Raw genomic sequence first — 23,767 nt, forward strand, 5'->3', positions numbered from 1 at the left:
AGAATTCAGTAGTAGTGTTTAAATGTAAAAAGACCATTAAAGTCTCAGTATTCATGTTCCATTGCAGAAGGATGTCATCCAAAAAATGCAAATAAGTATGGATATGATCAGTAAAAATGCTATCAAAAATATACCCAATTTTCCATACATATATAATAATATTGGCATAAATAGGCAGACATCTAGCTTCCATGGCTACTCCTCTGCACTGTTTAAAATGTTTATATTCAAAATACAAATTATTATAATATAATACAATTTCTATAAAATCATTAAGTAGCCTAACATCTAAATTGGAAAAGGAAGTTGTTTCAGTCAAACTATCATTAGAACAAGCTAATCCTGTTTCTTTGGGTATACAAGTCTTTTTATATCAATGGTGACTAGAAGCAACCCACCAACGCACTAACAATCTTTCACAATACTTAAAAAGTGCAAATAATCGCACAAAACATGGGGAATACCATCAAAATACTTTCAATTTGAAGACAACAAAACCTGCAAAAGTTTCCATTTTAGATTGACTGGAAGCTACTAAAGGGCAGAAGGGTGGTTCAAGTGTATTTTTATGAATATTTGGCACTCCCAAAAATACTCAGAACTACTGGATCTTTGACTTGTAAAAACATATACAATCACTATCAGTGACACCCCCTTATTCATATAAAATGCTTCAATATGTACATATGCTGTGTTAATCTCATTCTTAGATACATTATATTTGATGTTATCCATTCATATTTAATTTAGTTATGTGTGGAAAGTCATGTTTCTTATAATGTTTTTTCTGATCACATCCATACATATTTGCATTTCCAGACATCTTTCACATCATTGGTGTTATGACACTATTAATTATCTTTATATTACTATTTATCAGAATGTAGTTGTTAAAAATTTTGAAACAGTTGTAAACCATAAACCCAGTTTCTCAATTTCAGTTTAATAGCTACCATGCTTTCAAGCTGAAAATGGGTTTAGTAAAGGGACAATAGTTAGGGTGGACCTTATGTGACATCTCACTACTGGACCAGTAATCAAGCAGTCCCAATCTTTACCACTGGCAACAGTAGGGGGCATACACTGGGAGGATGAGAAGTACACACACAGTATTTCCAGATGCAGCTCTCTGCATCATGTAATTTCACTTAAAAGCACACAGAGACCATGGTCAGTCCAGGGCTGGTTTCTCCCTCTTTTTCCAGATCCCCAACAAGACTCCCTACTGGCACAGCTATAGAGTTGACATTGCAGCTAAGTGACAAAGCCAATACCTCCAGCACCCTTTCAGTCCAACCAGTGCTTTGTATCTCTGCCCAATTAGCTGACAAAACACACCCATTGAGGTTTGATTTACACACACACACACACACACACACACACACACACACACACACACACACACACACACACACACACACACCTGGGAAAGGCTGGCACAGGTTTACTAGCTATGCCCCCTTTTTCCCAGACTATAAGGTAGTTATTACTGCCACCAGTCACTCCTTATCAGCTACTTTAAGGCTACTAACAAAGGGTGTCCAGTCTTACTGTGTAATGTTACTATCAATACAAATGGTAGTTTGACCAAGAGCAAGGCTATTAGGAGAGGCCCACAGTGTCACCAAATAAATATGCAAGTACTCTCAGAACTTAAACAGCTCTACAAAGATCAGCCACAATGAAAGGTTTAAATATATTTAATAATAAATAATAAAAGAACAAGAAAACCCTCAGTATATAATTACAGTGACATCAGAGTTCAAAATCACAGCACATATTTAAAACAACATTACAAGACAGTCTCAAATAAGTAAAGAAAAATATCTAAATTAAGCTTTGCTATATTCCTGACTATATCTAAGAGAATTACTATACCCTAGTTAACTACTTACAGAGGAAGGCAAATGTGTGGTGAATGGATCTTGTTGTCAGGTCCAAGACCAAATACTGTAAGTTGAAAGTTAAGTGAGAAGACGGGGATCCTGAGGGGTAAAAGAGAAGTAGTTTTGTTTTACTGGGGTTTAGAATGAGTTGTGGGTTGGTAAGCCATGTTTCTACAGATAGGACTGAATCTTGAGTTATGGTGTAGAGGTCTTTTAGGGAGGAGGCAGCACATATAAGGGTAGAGTCATCTGCATATTATATCACAGAGGCATGAGAAGTAGAAGTGTGAAGCTGATTGGTAAAGAAGAGAACATTGCAGGACAGTCTCAAATAAACAAAGAAAAACATCTAAATTAAACTTTGCTATATTCCTGACTACATCAAAGATAATTATTATACCCTAGTTACCTTACTTACAGAGCAAGGCAAATGTGTGGTGAATGGATCTTGTTGTCAGGTCCAAGACCGAATACAAAATGCTGCCTCTCTCTGAGAGTTCTCAGATTAATATCTCAAATATTACTGCTGGGATAACTTGCAAAAATGACATCATTGTTTGTCATCTGACTCCAAGTTCCCAGGCTCAAAACAACCATTAATGGCAGCTGGTAATATTTGGCATCTACCTGTGAAAATACATAGACCTCAGATCTTTTGGCAGATGGTGGAAGTCATAAAACAATTTGCATTCATCCACATTGAAAGACAATACAGAAAACTTCTCTACTATAGACATTGTGTATGTTGCTGCACTTAAACTGAAAGATACCATCTTTTTATGGTCTGGCCATAAAGTAAATTAATTTTGGATATTTTTCTGAACTTAACCTCTTGTATTCCAGTTTCCACTGTTAAAATATGCATTTAAACAGTTACAATAGTGCATATACATTTCTGTTATTTTCTAGTGGGGTACACTGTGGATACATTTCAAGCACAAGCACTCTACAAAATATCTCTTCAGCACACATGTCTGTACAAACCATCTTATATGACATACAGTTCTAATACATTTGTATCACAAGCATCGTATATTGATCATGTTGATATTCACAAATGACAATTATTTACAAAATTCCAGACAGCTGTGCTGGCAGTATCTCCCTTTGTCACACTTCTATATAAATCATGTTGATATTCACAAATGACATATAATTATTTACAAAATTCCAGATAGCTGGGCTGGCTATATCTCCCTTTATCACACTTCTATATAAATCATGTTGATATTCACAAAGGACATGTAATTATTTACAACATTCCAGATAGCTGGCAGTATCTCCCTTCATTACACCATATAACACAGGAAGATGAACTGTGTCACAATGAACTAAATAATTTAGTTCTAATATTTCCAAAATGTGGCTATCTATTTGAAATTAATAAGATCAAAGGTAATGTTTTGAAAATAGATCTGATAGATTTTAAACCGATTATCTAATGCCACGGATGAATGTAACTCTCTGACTAATACAGACGTTAGTACTAGACATGAGAATTTTAAGAATGCAATGGAAATACCATTTTCATACCAAGCCCATATGGTCAAACAGCGCTTTGTAAAGAATTGGGATGATTTGATGGATTTGGATCCCTTATTAAATGATAAATTGGATACTGATATTAAATTTGTTTTAAATGAGTGTTAAAAATATAATGGAGAGCATTAAACTTGGCATTAGTGGAATTAACAGGATCTATAAATGTGGGACCTGCAATCATTGTCAGTTTATATACTCAGAAGGAATGAATTACACATTCCTGATGTGAATCATTTTTTTTGTAAAGGTAAACTTAGTTGCTGCACCAAGGGGGTTGCATAAATTGCGTACTTTGTATTCTGCTTTGCAATTTACATAGGGGAAAACTGAAGAATAGTTGAGACAATGAATTTATCAGCATGTTTGCATTGTTAAAATGAAGGATAAAGTAAACACATTATACAGACATTCTATAATTTGCAATAAGTATCAAGGCTTTAAGTTTATTAATGAGAAAGTACCCCATCCCCAAAGGGGAGGGGATTGGAAGTCTGTGTTGCAGGCTTGTGAAGCTTACTGGCAAATTAAGTTTAATGTCAGAAAATTTCCTGGAATTAATTATTTGACTTATATAAATAATATTTTAAAGTTAAAATCAGCCAGGTTATATTGTATTTAAAGTTTTTTTTTAATTATCTTTATTTATTTTATTTGCTATTTGTTAGTCAGCTATTTTTGCATGAATATGTTGAAGTATCCATGTAAGGTCGCATGATGTAATCACATGTTTATTTACTTGTATTTAAAGTCTGGACTTGTATTAAGTGCATTCTAAAGAAGTCTACAATACCGTGGAAGATGAAAGCACTGAATAAACATAATTTCTTTTGCTGAGTCCTTCAACAGATGAATGTAAACACTGCTCTGACATAAAAAAATATTGTTTCAACTGCAATTCCAGACCATTTATACTGATTTCATCACATTTAAATACAAATCTGCACACACTATATTTTCTATGCACAAGCATTCCATTACTTTGCAAGAGTCTGTTTGGGAGAAAAAAGTTGGCTTAATGTTAAAGCCCTTCTATAAGAAACTAATGATAATTAAGCTAAATATGCCTTCAAAAAAATTATCCAACAGTAAAGTAAGCTAACATTTCTTAATTTTATAAAATGTCTCAGGAAAAAATATTTAGATACACAAAAAATTCAGTTTGCTACTGTTTACCTCTTGACCTTGTTTGTTTCTTTCTCTTTACCCCTTAGCAGCTGTATCTCTGACCTTGTAAATACTTTATTTTTGGCAGTAATTAATATGTTATAAGACTAATCCCTCTCTACTAATCTTCTTTTCATCTCCCAGATGGCTGTCTTACAATCTTCACCATTTGTACGCTCCTATTCCACTGGTAATGATTTTATCAGATGTAGAGGATGAGTACTGGTAGCATTTATAAATAGATTAGCAGTACTAGAGTTATGAAATAACTTAGTTCTAATACTAGGTTTGTCCCAGTCAGTTAGCAATATCCAAAAGAAAAATACCTTCATCATAGCAAATATTTGAAGTAAATTTAAACATCTTAATTGTTCTTCAACTTAATAATGAAATGCTCCACATATAGCAACTTCACTCTGACATTGCAGATGAAAATGGATGACGCACTGGTGCAGCAGTTGCATTGTTGCCTCACAGCAAGAGGTTCTCCGGTTCAGTTCTCAGCTGGGCTTTTTCTGTGCAGAGTCTGCATGTCCTCCCTGCGCTCATGTGGGTTTCCTCCATGTGACAAAGACGTGTCTGGAGCATTTCTTCCCAGGCCTCTGCTGAAAACTGACTTTGTTCCAAGTCAGATTTTCCCAGTAAACAAGTGTTAAATAATAAAAATCATCTTTGTAATGTGCATACAATATCAGTAGCTCCATCATAAGTTTATCAGTTTCAATACAAGTTCTATCAAAAATTCTTTAAATATGTTGGCATAATGTGGGCAAGTGGAGTCCCCACTGCTATTATGCTCTTTTGTTGAAAACATAAATCACATTGAGTAAGACAAAAATGTAGAAAAGCTAGAATATAAAAAGAATAAGGGCCTTCTGCTACATGGTGGGTGTCTTCCTTAATGCCATTTCGGTCACATGCAAATATAGATATACTTTCAGCATCCATAATTAAACAAAAAGACATTTTGCCAAACTATTAACTTAATTTTATCTACCACTTAGTATGTGTTTTTCACATATGACACAGTCTTATTGACAAATTCTTTTAAAATATTATCTTGCAGCAAGCCCAGTCTAGCTCTTGAAAACCTCCTACTTCTGATAGCTGGACATCCCTGTGGTCCACCTGTTTTTGTGCACTTTTGTAATAATAAACAAATGATACCAGAAATTTTACATGTATTTTCTACAAATCAGTGAAACTTAAAACTCCAATTTCACACCCATATTTAACAATTAAAATTGATCATTTATGATTCATTCATGTAGAACATTCTCAGTCACTTGTTTATATTCATTCCAGCATTCAATAAAGTTTTACACATTTTATTATCATGTTATTATACTCACCACTAGCATTCAAACTGATTTCAAATTACTATTTGATTTTTTTTCATTTTTAATTTACTTAGTTCAACCGATTCTTATTGTGATAAATGTTACAAGTATGTTTCCTTGTATTTGCAACATTTGCATTTGCATTTGTGAAACAAATTACATTTGCAAACTGATTTCAACATATTATCACTTGGATTAAATACAGGAGGAATACATTTATTAGAAGCTTTATCATCTGCCATCTCAAGCCACTGATTACCCCTTCCAAATACATCACTCATAATTTCCATTTCAGTGCTAAATCACCATCTGAATCTGGAAACATATTGTCCTCATAGAAATATAAAGATACGTTTTGTAAGACCTAATCAATGAATCTTCCTTAGCTGTCATAACATTTTCTTCAGTATCTTGTGAGTCTCATTCAGATTGCAATTTCTTAATACAGCATTCAATTTTATTTCCAAACATCATAACTATACATCAGTCTGAAAGTCCTCCAAATTGGCAAAGGTAGTGTGAACAAAATTAAGGCATTTCATTAACAAAGATGTTATTAAACTGAAAGTCAGACAAGTTGAATACTTGGAGCTGAATTCCATTATTTGGTAGCCTAGCATTTTTATTTATTTATTTTTTTTCAAAACACATTTTATTTATTTTGATAAGTAGAACAGAAATAATAAAAAGAGAGTATTCAAATACCACAAATATTAAGCTATGATCGAGCCTTAATACAGCAATGGTTAAAAAAAATATATATATCATAACCTATATACATACGTGTCAATATGTACCAGAAAAGAAAAGAAAAACCATAGGTATAGTGCTGTACAAAATGAAAACTCCAAATGCTGGATTTTAACAGGTAGTATAGGCATAACATCTATCTTATCATGATATCCCATCCATCTTGCCAACTATTGAAGAAATGAAGGGAGTTTAAGAAGCCAACAATGGATAGTGTCCTTACTCAGGAACGCCCCGGGGAAACAATCCCCTTTACAAATAAGTCTGTTTAGGACAAAACGTAATGAGTAAGGGGCAAAACTAACTATATAAGTAGTGTCCAGGATTAGTCAGTTAAAAGGAGAAAAATAAAGTCCCATAATTCCTGATATGCTGCTCATTTGTGGGGATCAATTATTATCAGTTTTTGGGAAGTAATATACTTGATTGCCAAATTTTTAAAGTTCTTCCATGTCAATTTAGAGCGGTCAATCCAGTGTTTAGTAATATAGAATTTTATTAGAAGGCAGAGTGTAATTAGAGCCCTAAGTTTCAGCTTAGGTATTTCAAGACTGGTGATGTGTAGTAAGGCCATCTCCCAGGACAAGGTGGATTTATGATACCCCATTTTATCGAGCCTTACTTTGAGAGAGCAACAGATACTGTGAGAGTATCTACAAAACCACAAAATGTGGATAATATCAGCTTGGGGAAAGGAACAACAGGAACAAGAAGGAGAGACATTTGGGTTAAATTTATTCATACGAACCGGAGTTAAATATAGGTTATTGGTGATCATGAATTGTGTGTACATGAGTTTTTTAAATGGAGAATACTTAAGGGTAAGTTTTATTGATAGAGTCTTCTGTTGTAGAGTTAAGTTGGCATTCTGTTGATCCCAGTACTCTGCAAACATAATTTTCCCTTGATTCAGAGATACAGAAAAGGCTTTATAAGCTATAGAAGTCATGTGTTTTCTACTCCTCAAGTTTTGTAGTAAATCTGTTACACAATTATGGTCTGCTTCAGAGCTTGGGTATCTGACAAAAAAAGATGAGGTGAACTCCCTTAGCATTTTTATTTTTATTGTTATTTGCTCATCTCTTCTAAGTGCTTCCAACTATCTCTCTGCTTGTCAGTGCCATTGTGGCACACTTGTAGAATCCCTGGTGGCTGTGTTCATCCTTTGTTAGTTAACCAAAATATTTGATGTTCCATCATCTTGTAAGCTGGATTCAAACAACACTGAATGGTACTGCTTGCAGCTTCCGCAGAGGAAATTTATCAGGTTATGTGCTGATGCTATCCTAGACATTTTACTTATAACCTTTTGACCATGTGATAGTATATTTGCCTGGCGTTACCACCTGAATAACTTATCATTTTGAATGTGAATGATCTTTTTTTCTGAACTAACAAACTGTTTTCATACTTAAAACATAATATCTTGGATGGATTTTAGTTGTTGCACAAAAAAATCATCATGAACTTCATTCTTAATGTAATTTTCAAGTTCCTTAACTTTACTCTTTGGCTTACTCTCATTAAAGTCAATTACTATTTTCAACCATTCCTTTAGACATCATAAGGTAGCCTGCACCTAACATTCCCATAAATTACTGTCATCACCAGCTAGTAAAAAAGCCAGATATTTCTAAGTATGCAATATTCTGGGAGTAAGTTATGAATCTAGATAATGCTCCTGAGTCCTAAAAAATATTTTTTTTATTATAGATACTGTAGTTTAGTCAATTAAGTTAAAAACTATAGCTGTGAAGCTTGAAGATTTCCATATATTGGTCTGACAATCACAAAGCAAATTCAACGTATGTAAACAGCAACACAATAGCCTATGAGGGATCACCATTTGTATACTTTGCAGTGATTTTTTTCATGTCTGGTAACTTAACTGCCACTAATGACGACAGCGAGTAAATTGGGGTTTAGGACCAAAATGTGACAAACTCTGGTAGCAGGGGCAAGCAGTTCCATCATCTTTTTGTTCTGATGCCAAGATAGCAAACTGCCATTATTTCACTCTTCACTTCCTACATTGCCCTGGTTAGCTTCTGCAGTTTAGCTTGGGAATTCCCAGAGGATGAGATGACCCATCTTCAGCATCTTCTCAGGCTGCAGCTGCTATGGGGTGGTTCTGATAAGTGTAACTGGGTCCATCTAGTCCAGCAAAGCTGGGTCCTGATTTGAAGTATGCAATTGAAATGGTATAAATTAGCATATCTAATGAAGATAATGGCATTACTGGAATGTGATGCAACAGACCTTCAATTATTGCAGAAATTGTCTTCATCACTAATAGTGAGATGTGCTATGTGACTCCCTCAGGAACTTTGTGCATGGAAGCTAATGTTGACAGAAACTTCACCTATATCTTCAGCCTTTTAAGGGGCCTTTTACAGCAAGGTTGAGATTGAGAAAGGCCTCCACTGATGTCCAAGTCATGTCATGCAGTCTGGCAGAGAGGACCTTTTATATGAATGGTATTTTGAGTTTCTCCTCTCTTCCTTTCCTTGTCTCCCTTTTACAACTACAACAGATGCATCAGATGGAAGGGTTGTTTATTTCCCTGAATCAGTATGTTCAGAGATGCTTGCCACTGGCACTATGTACCCACCACTTTGCTACTCTTCTAAAAGAGCATTTCTCCATGTTGCATTCAGACAAAAGTTGTTGGGCCTGGCAAATTTATGTGCTGGAGCAAACAACAAATGAGCCAAAACTGCACCATGAGGCAGAGGAAAAATTATTTCCTCATCCTGCTGCTACAGCTGAAGAAATGATAGCAAATTTACGGAAAATGAACAAAATGTGAAGAGCAAACTGCAGCAAACGATTCCATGCCTACCAAAGAACTGGAAAGCTGTGAGCGAGAAGTATCAATGGAATTAGTAGAAAAGGTAACCAACTACCTCAAGATTTTCTAAAATTGCCAAGCAATCCAAATGCCTACAGATTGTGCCCTAGAGCTACCAAACATGGATCACATTTTATCAAGAATTCATAAAACCCTATTAAAATGACAACATGTAAGCTAAATGGAAAATATAGGCTCAAAGGATAATGTATCAATATCTTATACTATGAAGACTCTACTCTCATACATCACTTGCCATTTGCTACATGTGAGATAATTCTACAATCTTCCTTAAAGTACTAAATGTCCCTGATGTCATAATACTTGATTGTATATTCTGCCCACACACACACACACACACACACACACACACACACACACACACACACACACACACACACACACACACATATGCATACATACATATATGTATATATACTGTTTATATTTAAAAAGTGGCAACACACGTGTATGACTCTTCATATACTTACTTGTAATGTCAAAGCTGCACCATCAAATCCTTAAAAAACTGAGTCTGCTACCCAAAGAAAGTCGACACTCCCGGAATGTTGACTTTCTTTGAAGCACCTGTCATTTCTGAATGTCTCCTAAGACCGTTATGCAGGGGGGCAAGCCCTGCACACCCTACACCCCCAGCTAATTTTATATACTAACTACGTGACCACACTACAGTGTGGGGAAGTGTACATGCCCTGATCCCCACTGTAGTGTGATCTCCACTCAAAATGCCGAATTCACTGCACTTTTTAGTTTAATACGAACTTTTGCAAATACCCTTTCACACATCTGACCGTCGCAGATGTGCACTTCAACATTTTAAAGGTAAACCATATATACATACACACACACACACACACACACACACACACACACACACACACACACACACACACACACACACACACACACAAATGTGTGTGTGTGTGTGTGTGTGTGTGTGTGTGTGTGTGTGTGTGTGTGTGTGTGTGTGTGTGTGTGTGTGTGTGTGTGTGTGTGTGTGTGTGTGTGTGTGTGCATATATAGCAGACTAAGACTTCAATGACGTGTACATTCATTGACATGCAAATCATCATAATCACAAAATTAAACTACCTAAACATCAATCTAGAAAGGATTGAAAAATACAAAAAAAACCACTGTTTTTGTGGGGAGGATAGCCCCCTTGCACCCTACTAATACCTCCTGCTACTAATATATATCAACTCCAATATCATACTACAGTAGAAAGGGCATGTTCCCCAATTCCCATTGTATCATGATGTCTTACTACAAAAGCTATTATTTTTTGATGATTTTTGATCAACTGCACCAGATAAAGACAGTTGATGAGATACACACACACACACACACACACACACACACACACACACTGCAAAAGTATATACATCCATATTATATCTATATCTATCTAACTATATATATATATATATATATATATATATATATATATATATATATGTATATATATATATATATATATATATATATATATATATATATATATATATATATATATATATATATATATATATATATATATATATATATATATATATATATATATATATATGGGTCTACCTGAAAACACCGACACACCAAAACACTGATGACGAGAACACCGAGACCGGAAAAGCCCGACACTGAGAACACAGATATGTTAAGGTAAGTGTGCGATAGTGAAAGACTTTAGGGTTAGGAGCGGGTTAAGAGAGTTACGGTTAGGGTGCGGGTAAGGTAAGTGTGTGATAGTGATGGACCTTAGGGTTAGGGTTTGGGTTAAGGTTAGTGCATAGATAGTTGTGTATGTAAGGTTTAGTGTAGGTTTGTAAGGTTTTTGGTGTGCTTGTGTTGTGTGTGTGTTTTTCGGTAAAGGTATTTGTTTTGTTTTGTTTATTGTCGGGATTGTGGTTTGTCGGGCATGGGAAGTTTCGTGCTTTTGAACTGTCAGTTTTGTGGTGTCTGTTATCTCGTTGTCTGTGTTTTGGTGTGTTGGTGTTTTCAGGTAGACCCATATATGTATATACACATGTACACACACCCACACACCTAGTGAGATATTTCCATGCATATCTCTCAAATTCCTTGCTCACGAATTCTGGACAAACCTAAAAATTAATGGTGGTACAGTAGAGAGTCAATTATCCAAACATTGATTTTCAGAACCAACCTTCCATAGCTTTTGGGTAGGAAAAATCATAAAGTCTGAATATGTAAACATTATACGTATTCATTTGAGCATTTTATTTTCAGATTGTAGCCAGCTCATGTGTGAAAAATATTATTTATTACCCACTGAAATCGGTGAATGGTTGAAACGTGTATTCCTGTATGCCGAAAAAAACAAGATTTTAGATGTTTTTTATCCAGTTCATTTATATGTTTGATTATCGGAACAGTTTGATTATCCGAACTACCCTAGGTCCCAATTAATTCAATCAACTCTCTACTGTATAAAGACCCAAAATCAGGGACATTTTTAGCTATTACTCTAATTCATTTAAAATGTAAGAGAGAAGCATGCTTAACATCAGTATTCATGTTCTAAACAACAAGCATCTCTAATATCTGCAATTATTTATTGACTGTAATCTTCAATGATTTACCAGATAATAAAAAAAATGTACTAAGGACAGGGCAAAAATAAGAGGCAAAAATCAGGGATACTTTGCAAAATTAGGGATAGCTGAGAGGTATAATGCCATGAAGAAAAAGTAGGATTGGCACAATCAAAAAAAGAATGTAAAATCCCACTTTATATTGCAGTGATACCTGACATTTCTAGTTAAATACAACAATATTGCATGTCAGGGGTACATTTGACAGCAGAGAAGCAGTTGGGAGAAATTTAATACCAATAGCAGGATTCACTTTCACCTATGAAGCACACAATCTTCATTTTAATAATCCAAACTGTGATTTTACATCCGCTCACTAGAATTCCTTTTACTGAAACAGAAATCTACCATTTTTTTATATCTCTTTAGCCTCAAGCCCATACTCAGCGTAGGCAATGCATGTATACATTTTTTCACTTATGTGAACAAGAACTCACTCATAAGGACTGACCAATTGAGAGTTACTGAAGTATACTGCCTGATGTATACCACCTACCTTATCCTGGCCAAAGCCTTTGTTACTATTCCCCACTTGGGCATAACAGATAAACTCTCTCAGCTAGGCATCAATCCACATGTTACCATATGGGTAGCAAACTGGCTCACTGATAGAATCCACCTAGTCAAAATAGACTCGTAACAAGTGATGTACCCCAGGGTTTGGTTTTGGGGTCTCTGTTATTTGGGATATACTTTTCTAAGGTGCAGGCCAAAACCAGTGGGCTATGGCTGACCAAGTTTGCAGATGACTGCAAGCTGGGTGCTGTCATCAATTCTCCTAGTGATGTGGACATCCTTCAAGAGGGTCTCACTCAGACAAATGACTGGTGCCAGAAACATGGCCTTAAGCTGAATACCAAAAAATGCATCATCATTACCTTTGGGGAGAGTGATGTCCCCACAAATTATCACATTAATAGCAACGTCCTAAGCATGTAATCAGTTCTGAGGGATTTGGGCACCCAGGTTGATAGCAACCTGACTTTTGACCATCACGTTGCTTCCATTGTACAGAAGGTTTCTACATAGCCCACCTCATAAGTAAGGGGACAAAGAGGTCATAGCATCCCTGCATTCTTCCCTTATTCCCTTACAAGGCCAATTATTGAGTATAACATCCCCTTCAGCATGTACCTCTCAAAGCACATGCAGCAGCTGGAGTGACCACAGAGGTTCCTCACCAGGAGAATCCAGGGTCTCAAACATCTGACATACACATATAGGCTAAAAGCTCTATCACTCTGCTCAGTTTCATACAGACTCCTCAGAGGTGACCTCTGTCTGGCATACAAGGCAATCACGGACCCTACCTTGATGGGACTGCTGCATATCCGCAAGTCAAGCTCCACTCAAGTAACCTGCATGTGCAGCCTCAACATGATCTGTGACATCAACAAGACTTGATGGCATGACAGATTTGTGGCCCAGAGACTCCCAGATCTGTGGAATAGACTTCCTCTGCACATCAAGCAGAGTACCTCTTTAGCCCTTTTTAAGTGCAACCTGGATAACTGGATAGGAAACAGAAAATATACCCCTGGGATTCCACCCGTGTCCCTGCTGGATAGGGGCATAAGGTGCTGATTTGTTTAAACATGGGCTAAACTCTTGGCTAGGCTTATAAGGGCCTCAGGGCCAATAGCCTAGTAACCTCCTATGACCCTATGACCACTGAGTGAAGCAATTTGTCTTCATTTCGGTACACTGAACTCTGTCTGAACACAGTATGGTCATACAGTGATTATGACCTTTAATGACATTATTTGACAAGGTAAGTGTGATAAAGTTCTTAAGTCGCCTCTTCATGTAATAATGATTTTTGGTATGATTACTGAAATAATTAACACGTACTTTTGGGAGCCTGAAAGTAATGATGAAATGTGAACACATGCTAAACAAAACCTTTCTTTATTGAACATTTCTATGATTTCTAGGTATGTACATCTGAGTCATATGAAAAACAACATGCTTACCCAACACTGCTTTTACTGGTGCAGGTCTCTTCTTTAAGCCACAGGGAGAAGTCTATGACACCAACCTGTGAGTGAAAAGAACAATATTTTTTTTATTTTTCATTATATTTCATCTGAGTAATACATATACAGTAAAGAAAGGGTTTTTTTTCTCTCATTAATCATTTGGCAAATGCATAATGAAAGAAAAACTTGACAGTGTTTTTCATATTACAACAATACTCACTTCAGTATAATTTCCAGTTTTGTCACCTTTATCAAAGTTGTTTTGGTTAAATGGATTTATTATTATTAACCAGTAAGAATTAGGTCACATGGGGTGTAAGCAAAAAAAATGTTTTTGCATGTCAAACCTCTGCACAATGACCTATCCCTGTGTTAATCACATGTAATAATACAATTATTTTGTTGAGCAAAAAATACATCAGATATTATTCTACAGTCAAAATGAGTTATTTTTAGAAGACTATCATACCAAGTAAAATTGACCATCCAATCACTTTGAATTAAATCCCTTCACAACTATTATAGGTTCATAGGTAAGTACTAGACTAGCTGCCCTTGTGGGCTATTTTAAGCCTAGACATTTTTTTTGTGCTCAAAGTAAAGTATCCATTTTGTTTGAAACTGACCTTAATCATCCCATTGTTGATAATTCTATATTACCCCTAGTGAGAATAACTGGGATCATACCAAAGACAATTTGAGGGGGACCCATGCATGGGATAAAGTATTTAGGAGCTGAATATCTCAATTAGTAGTACAGGGGACAGTCCTAGAGTAAATATTCTGTTTCCCATCCAAAGATCCCATAGATCTAAGTGCACTTGTATATGGACAGGGATAAACTTTGTTTATGTGGATGGGGAGACTGTTCCACAGCAGCAGTATCATCTGCAAGATATACCTGTCCCTCCAAACTATTCTATTGAGGTGATGAAGAGGTTTAGATCCCTAAACTGAGTATTTCTAATGACATTTGATTAGCTGATATGCAGTAAATCCATCTATAATGGGTTGGAGGTGCCTTGTATACCAGACACAGCTAATTTGTTAGCAGTCTGTATGATGCTGAGTATAGTGTCAGGGCTTTCAGTCATTCCATACAGGGCAAGTTGCTTAGGACTTGTATAATTTTAGTAAGGTATGTCTGTGGGCACTAACAGTTGTTACATGGGTTTGGATTGCTACGTGCCAAAGAGGGCATTATATTCAATGATTGGTCTAATAAGTGATAATAATTATCACTTCCTTTTAGTTCTTAAGTGCCCAGTTGAAGAAACTAGTCTCCAGTCTACACTGAATTATGTCTGATATTTCTTTGGTTTTGTATTCAATGTTGGTGGGAGTGTATATATGTTACATATAATGTTTCTAGTCATACAAAGAGAAAGTTAAGAGTATAACTAAACAAATACATGAAACCATCATTATGCATGTGTCAGATCTTGAGAATATAGTGAATCCTTTAAATCAAACTCCATTTTATTGCAGCTCAAATAATTGAAAAAAAATCAATCACAGCATCCATTTCTTGGAATATTGTAGACAGTCCAATGTTTATTTTTGGGAGATAATGTGCTTGAAAATAAACTTTTCCTACTCATATTGGATGACTGTGAGGTAAGGAAATATAGCTTTTTTACAACTGATGAGTAATCTTGGATTTGAACTATATAGAGATGTGTTTAGGTGTATTTGTAGATGTTTAACAGGACTAATTTCAGTGGTTTGTGTTCACTGTATTTAATATCAAGGTATATGTGCTTCAGAATAAAACCTCCAGTGGATATAAAAAGTTTGCACACCCCTGTTAAAATGCCAGGTTTTTGTGATTTAAAAAAATTAGACCACAATAAATCATTTCAAAACTTTTCCAACCTTTAATGTGACCTGTAACCTGTACAATTCAAATGAACAACAAATCTGTTAGGGAAAAAAATATAAAAAATAAAAATAAAAATAAATAATAAAAATAGAAGACTGAATGCTGTAATTAAATCAAAAGGTGCTTCAACAAAGTATTAGTTTAAGGGTGTGCACACTTATGCAACCAGCTTATTGTCCATTTTTTATTTTTTATATTTTTTCTCCTAACAGATTTGTATGTTTTTCAATTGAATTGTACAGGTTATAAGTTACATTAAAGGCAGAAAAAGATTTGAAAAGTTTTACTGTGGTCTCATTTTTTTCTATCACAAAAACCTGACATTTTAACTGTGAACAGTGAACCTAGGGAAAACACTGTGGTGATAGTACTGCATCAGGTGTGTGTGTGTGTGTGTGTGTGAGTGTGTGTGTGTGTGCGTGTGCGTGTGCGTGTGCGTGTGCGTGTGTGTGTGTGTGTGTGTGTGTGTGTGTGTGTGTGTGTGTTGCATTCACTAAAGAGCATTTCAGGGGAAGGAATACCAGAGTTCCTGAGTCATAAAGAGTAGACAAGCAAATTAAAGAGAAGCATTCCATGGAAAGCAATGAGAAGCTGGTGCATCCTGGGAATAGATTGCCACCCCACCTATGGAAGGGTCCACATACCCAACCTTAGGGAGAGAGAAAGGCTTCCAAAGTGGAGTCTCCAAGATGTAGAGAGTTTGACAAAAGTCTCTGAAATCTGAAGTCTGCATGATGTCCCTGAAGTTTCAAAGGAAAAAGAGCTTTTACCTGAGCTAAAAAACCTTGTTGAACTTACTCTCTATGAGATAAAGACTATGGAAAATATCACAATAACTATGGTTTAATATAAGATAGCCAGTATGAAGGAAGACTGCAACCATGAACTGAAGTCTGGAAAGGCAGCTATGAACAGACTGGATTTTTTCTGTTTCTTAACGTATTTTGTTGAAAGAAAGTATTTTTCCTTTGTCCCTGGAAAGAAGCCTCATCTATATACTGTACAAGCTATTTTCTTGGATTGCTTTTATTACTGTAAGCACTATAGAATTGTTATTTATACATACACACACACACACATATATATATATATATATATATATATATGTATATACACACATATATGTATATATATATATATATATATATATATATATATATATATATATATATATATGTTTGGATATATATATGTGCGGATCTATATTGTAACATCGAAAGTACATTTCAGCGAAACGTACATTAGCGAACTCACTTACGGGAAAGTGCATTTTATCAAAAATGCACTTTTGTGAAAAAAAAAATGCCAGAAAACTACACAAATAAAACACTGCTCATGTTTATGCACCTCCCATGTGTCACACCCCACCTACTTTAATATTCTAAATCCGAGATCGCACTACAATGGAGAAAACAGAATATTCCCTTATCCTCGCTGTACCATGATCTAAGCAACAGTTTGCTTAGCTGTACAATCAACACTACATGTTGATGTACACCTAAATCTACATGCAAACTGCATGTTGTTTTTTTTTTCTTTTTTTTAGCAAAAGTGCATGATCGATAAAATACACTTTTGCTAAGGTGAATTCGCTCAAGTACGTTTCAATTAAACGTACTTTCGATATTCAGACTAGGACCCATATATGTATACATGGGTCCCTATTAGAAGCTTGAGTTTCCAGAAATTTGAAATTCATATTGTCGATATGATATGATAGAGTTTCTGAAAACTAGAAGCTTTTGAATGGAGATCTCTGTACAGTGCAGATCAGGGAATTCACCCTTTTCCCCACTGTAGTGCAATGCAATCTCAGAGTTGGTATATATAATGTGCAGGGGGCTTAACCCCCTACAAAAATGTAGAAAAGGGTAGATTCTTGTTTTTTGAAGTCTCAACAATATGAATTTTGAGTTTCTGATAACTTGAGCTGACAGAGACCCATATAAATATATATATATATATATATATATATATATATATATATATATATATATATATATATATATATATATGTGTGTGTGTGTGTGTGTGTGCATGTGTGTGTGTGTGTGTGTGTGTGTGTGTGTGTGTGTGTGTGTGTGTGTGTGTGTGTGTGTGTGTGTGTGTGTGTGTGTGTATGTATATAGACACACACACACACACACACCCCTATGTGCTTACATTTGGTAATGTCAACATAGAAGTTCATTGACTGTTGATACTGAAATGGAGTTACACATCTGCTCATTTGATGCTCACCTTTGATGTAGAGTCATGTTTTATTTTATACAGTGATTGCGCCACAATAATGTTAATATATTTAAGAAACGGAATTGGAGGACAGAGTCCCCATGTTGGAGACTTTGGTGGCAGAGCCCCCCTCCCGAAACACAACACACACACAGCATACATTGTTTACGGTTTTGTGCATTTGATTTCTATTTACTGATCACACAATCAAGTCTGTTTTGCTTGCACTTGCGATTGTGTGTGTGTGTGTGTGTGTGTGTGTGTGTGTGTGTGTGTACCACTAAAGTGTATGTGTTTGACCATAGCATAGCCAATTGTTTGCAATTGACTGTGTAAGGACTGATTGTTTGAGTTGTTAATTGCTGATATAAACATTGTGGCAAAGTGGATGTTAATTAACATTAAATCTGCTGTATTTTTCTTGTAAAAATGCTTTTTTTTGTGTGTATACTTGATAGCTGAACACATGACTTGAACATGTATTTATCCATCAGGAAAGGTGGCTTAAAGCTTCTGGTACCATTTAACTCAGGAAGCATAAACCAGCTACCATAGAATAACATACAACATCAGAAACTAAAATGGAAACAGTTGCTGTAATGATCTTAAAAATGATGGCTGTAGATGAGCAAAAGTCAAGTGTTATCTCTCATTGTGTAGGGAGAAGTTTACCAGTATAAATATTCTTAAATCAATTTTCCTTCTTAGCAAGAAATCCTCCAGCTGGAGGATTTAACGAATGAGGTTGAGAAGGATACCTGAAGGCCAACATGAAGAAATACCTGGATTTTAACAGAGACTGAAGCCTTTGTGTTGATGGTAAAAGCTAACTGAATTACTAAACATTGTGTTTTCTTGTTAAGAAGTAAAGCTTGTTTAATTTGCTTATTTGTCACTGTAAATAAAAGTGTACGATCTTAAGAACTCTAACTCCAGTGTCATTTACCCACTACAACATATATAAATATATACATACACACATATGTGGATCTTGGCCATGTATGTCATTTAACTGAATCACAAATGATTGAACTCATTTGGCTGAATCACAACTGATAGAAAAGTCTAGACTTTTATAGATAGTATGTGATGGTGTCACTTCAGATCGTAGGAGTTAGTAGGGAGGTGAGACTATGGGAGCAGGGTTGGGCGTTGGTATAATTGTCAAGGTGTTTCCACAGTCCCAAGGTACAGTGTTTGATTCTCACCTTTGAAAGGAAAATTTGCTAGTTTTAAAATGCCACAAGAGCAGCTAGCCTATGCACCAATGGAAATGGTCATTTTCATGCTTTACTCTACGATTTGCAGATGTTTGTGTACTAGCACTGATTCACTGTACATGGTATGTTTTCTTTTATCCACGATTGTGCAACCATAGTTATTTTATATAAGTAAAGGTGTGGCGTGTGGAGTGGGGGGGTCAGGGGGCTTGCCCTCCTGCAAAAAACATTTTTATGGTATATTTGTAACTGTATATATATATATATATATATATATATATATATATATATATATATATATATATACATATACATATATATATATATATATACATATATATATATATATATATATATATACATACATATATATATATATATATATATATATATATATATATATATATATATATATATATATATATATATATATATATATACATACATATATATATATATATATATATATATATATATATATATATATATACACACACATATAGAGAGAAAGAGACATTTCAGATTTTTGCATAGCTGGGGGTTGCATTTTCTTATGATAACAAAGTATAGAGAATGTGAGAGTCTCATTTCAAGTACAAATGCATAAACCTCAAAGAAAGAAAGGCCCGAAGAAAGGCTATCAAAGTACTCAACCAAATCTGGACACTGATACCACTTGCTTTGTTTTCCAGTACCTGAATGAACTGCTGAAATTGCCTTTCTTACACTTTTATCAAAGTGCACCTTTTGGCCATTTCTGCTTATCTGTCATTAGATCCCATTTTTTCTCTTTTCCAAGTCAGTTTTGAAAGGGCTTTTACAAAGCAGATCACATAGAAAACAGGTTAGTCCATCCTGGGATCTTAATTTTGTGTTGGTGAAAGTATCACTATGTCTCTTTGAACTTGTAGCCAGTTCTTCCCTGAAATTTCTTACTTGGAAGACAGCTTTACTTGCTTTGACTTCTGCTAGATGAGTTGCAAGCCCTCATGTCTTTTCAGCCCTTCTTGATATTCCATAAGGACATGGTAAGTCTTACAACCAACCAACTGTACCTTCTTCCTCAAATTTGTCCCTCAGTTTACTTTGAATCATACTATCTACCTCCCTGTGTTCTTCCCTGAACTCAAAAACGGGGGAGAGAATTCTGCATACTTTGGACATGTACAGTAAACTCAAACATTACCTGGACAAGACAAAAGGTTTCTTGATGATGGACCAACTTTGTTTCCCGCAGATCAGCGAATGGAAGTCTGCCTGGAGATCTTTTTGAAGATTAGTGAGGGGAGTGATTTGAGTGCAATAAGACCATGACATCAGGATATAGCAACACGGGAAGAAGGGTAGGTCAATTAGCAAACAGTTCATTAAAGACAGGGAATAGAATGGAGGCAAATATGGCCCTTTGAAACCCCTCTTTGAAGATGACCAAGAGAAAGAGGAATTAACTTTGTCACAAAACTTTTGAAACTGTGCTGAGTGTCTAAGCCGATGCCTATTTTAACAAGGTATTAAAGGACAACGTTGGAATCCACAAGATCAGATATCCACACCACCCTCTCACACTACTCACCCGATGTAGTTGTCTTAACAGAAACAAGGCTTAAAATCAGCAATCCCTAACAATGAGATAACACCCCCTGGCTATAACATACATAGACAAGACTGAATAGGAAAAAGAGGCAGAGTTGTAGCCATACTATACAAAAATAATCTAACCCTCAAAGCTATAGACATAAGCATACCAAATGTCACTAATGCAGAAATACTATTAACTAAACTTTTACTTAATTCCAAAAAAGCAAATAAACATAATAGGTGTCTACATCCCACCATGGAATAATATGCCTGTCCTAGAGCATATTCTATAATGAGCAAATAAGGTCCTTCCCCAAGCAACAATTATACTTGGAGACTTTAATAACAGTTGGTATTCCTGTAACTCAAACCCATCCACAAACCAAATTTCTCTGTATGGCTTCTCCCAACTAATCCAACACACTACCAGGATAAACAAAACATCAAAAAAAGAATCAGTCCTAGATTGGATACTGATCAATCAACCCAACCTAAAAAAAATCAGTCCCCAAGAGTTCATATAGACACTCAAATGGGCACCTCTCAAATACCTCCCATTAGACAAGACAATGGAGTTATTTAACTCCACCTTCCTTAGCAACCTAAATAAGCTTGCCCCACCTAGAACAATTAGGATAAAACCCAATTACACCCCATGGCTAACCAAAGAAACAAGAGCTCTACTAAAAGCAAGTGACAAAGCCTAGGACAACTGGCAGCATAACTAATCACTAACCAACCATCAGAAATACCTAGAACTAAGACATTCTGCCAAAAAAATGTATTAGACAAGACAAAAAAGAATATTATGCTAAAATATAACTAAAACACCAAGGAAACCCACAAAAGTTCTGGTCAGCAATCAAGAAAATCCTTCAGCCTGGTCAAATCACTACCCCCTCCCCAAACACTGACACCACCATAGATGACATACCCACACAGTTTAACAACATTTTCACCAATTATGTACTCAAAGTAACAAACACTAGCCTCTCCCTCACACTTCTCTCTCCAACACAAAATCACAATAACTTCTCGCTACAACCTATTCCTAATGCCACCATTAAAAATAGCTCAAAAATCTCAAACCAACAACCCTAGCTGCAGACAACCTACCCACAGACTGTCTCAAAATCGCTGCAGAAGCCATCACGTACCCTGTCTCCATCCTTATACTGGCTGCATCACTGAACAACAGGATGCCAACTATCTTGAAAACAGTCCATATCATTCCACTACATAAAGGCAACAGTTCTATAGAGCTTTTCAACTACAGTCCAATTTCTATCCTCTCTCCACTATCAAAAATTCTGGAAAAATGCATCCATACCCAATTCCTCCACTATCTGCTGACTAACAATCTACTATGCAAACCTCTACATGGATTCCACCCATGCCATAGTATAGCCACTGCCCTTCTAAGCTTCGCTATCTCTGTCAACCTTCTCATTAATTAAGGTAACCTGATCTCATCTATCTTTCTGGACCTCTCAAAAGCATTTGACACAGTCTCACACTCCAGACTGTTAAACACACTATCAGAATTTAAAACCAGCCACTCCACACTCATTTGGTTCCAAAGCTATCTTATAGGGAAGCAGCAAGTAGCCAAATGGGGTAACTCCCTCTCCCGACTGCTGTCAGTCACCTTAGGGGTCCCACAAGGATCCATTCTTGGCCCTCTTCTCTTCAAAATATTCACTAATAGCCTACATATTGCCACTAATGAAGCCATGTTAATACAACACAAACTGATGACTCTACCTTAATTTGTGCAGCCTCAGCACTCCACCATCTCCAGGACATAACGCAGCAAGCCTTCTCTAAAGTAGAAACTGGCTAACCAATGCCCAGTTAATACTCAATCCCAACAAAACAAAACTCATCCCGTTTCACCTTACAAGATCCCCAGACCCCTCTTCACTATTCAGAATCACCTCAGCAAACAATACTATCATTACCCCAGTCTCCCACACTAAAATATTGGGAGTAGTAATAGACCAAAACATGAACTTTGAGCTCCACATAAATCAAACAATCAAAAAAGTCCATAAAAATGGGTAGCCTATATGGGAAAAAACTTTTCCTCACAGACGGATCTAAAATCTTCATTGCCAGAACACACCTTCTCTCCACACTCGTATATGCATCTCCCATCCTTACTAACCTCAAGAAAACTTACATAAACAAACTAGATAGCTGCTATAATAAAATAGCAAAGTTCGCCTCAGATGCCAGCTATAGATCCCATCACTGACAACCTCTCAAAGAACTCTCATGGCTAGAATTCCCCAATCTACTAATTTTTAACTAGCTCAACCAACCGGAAAAAACACCCGCTCTCAAAGGTCTACTTACAAACTATTCTCATAACTGGACCCTGCGCTCCAATAATAAAAACCTAGTAAACATCACTACAAGTAGCAATAATGCTGGTGACTCGCTATATTCAAACAGTATTGCCAAAATCTGGAACTCCCTCCCCATTGATATTAGATCCATCTCCAGCACCACCAAGTTTAAGAAACTACTAAAAGATCACCTAACATCTACCTGGCTCTGCTCCTATATTAACCCTGGATAACTGTCCCTCACTCAGATATAACCTCTAACCACACTTCTATCCACTCTATAACTCCTGTAACCTCCTCCCTTACCTATATCCCCTTGTCTTCCTCACTCAGATATAACCCCTAACTACACTTTT

General features: G+C 35.9%; 1 protein-coding gene across 7 annotated transcripts in view; it reads right to left on the bottom strand.

Annotated features, from left to right (window-relative positions):
* The window catches only part of LOC122793310 (protein RUFY3-like), a 1,534,975-nt gene that overhangs the window by 1,178,405 nt on the left and 332,803 nt on the right, over positions 1–23,767 (bottom strand). For all 7 annotated transcript variants that reach the window (XM_044061194.1, XM_044061195.1, XM_044061197.1 and 4 more), the window contains exon 6: positions 14,143–14,207. In XM_044061194.1, the coding sequence (XP_043917129.1) occupies positions 14,143–14,207 (65 nt within the window). The remainder of the gene's footprint in view (positions 1–14,142; positions 14,208–23,767) is intronic.

This window comes from Protopterus annectens, chromosome 2.part0 (assembly GCF_019279795.1).
Source record: "Protopterus annectens isolate FY-2018-M chromosome 2.part0, PAN1.0, whole genome shotgun sequence".
NCBI classification, from domain to species: Eukaryota; Metazoa; Chordata; order Ceratodontiformes; family Protopteridae; genus Protopterus; species Protopterus annectens.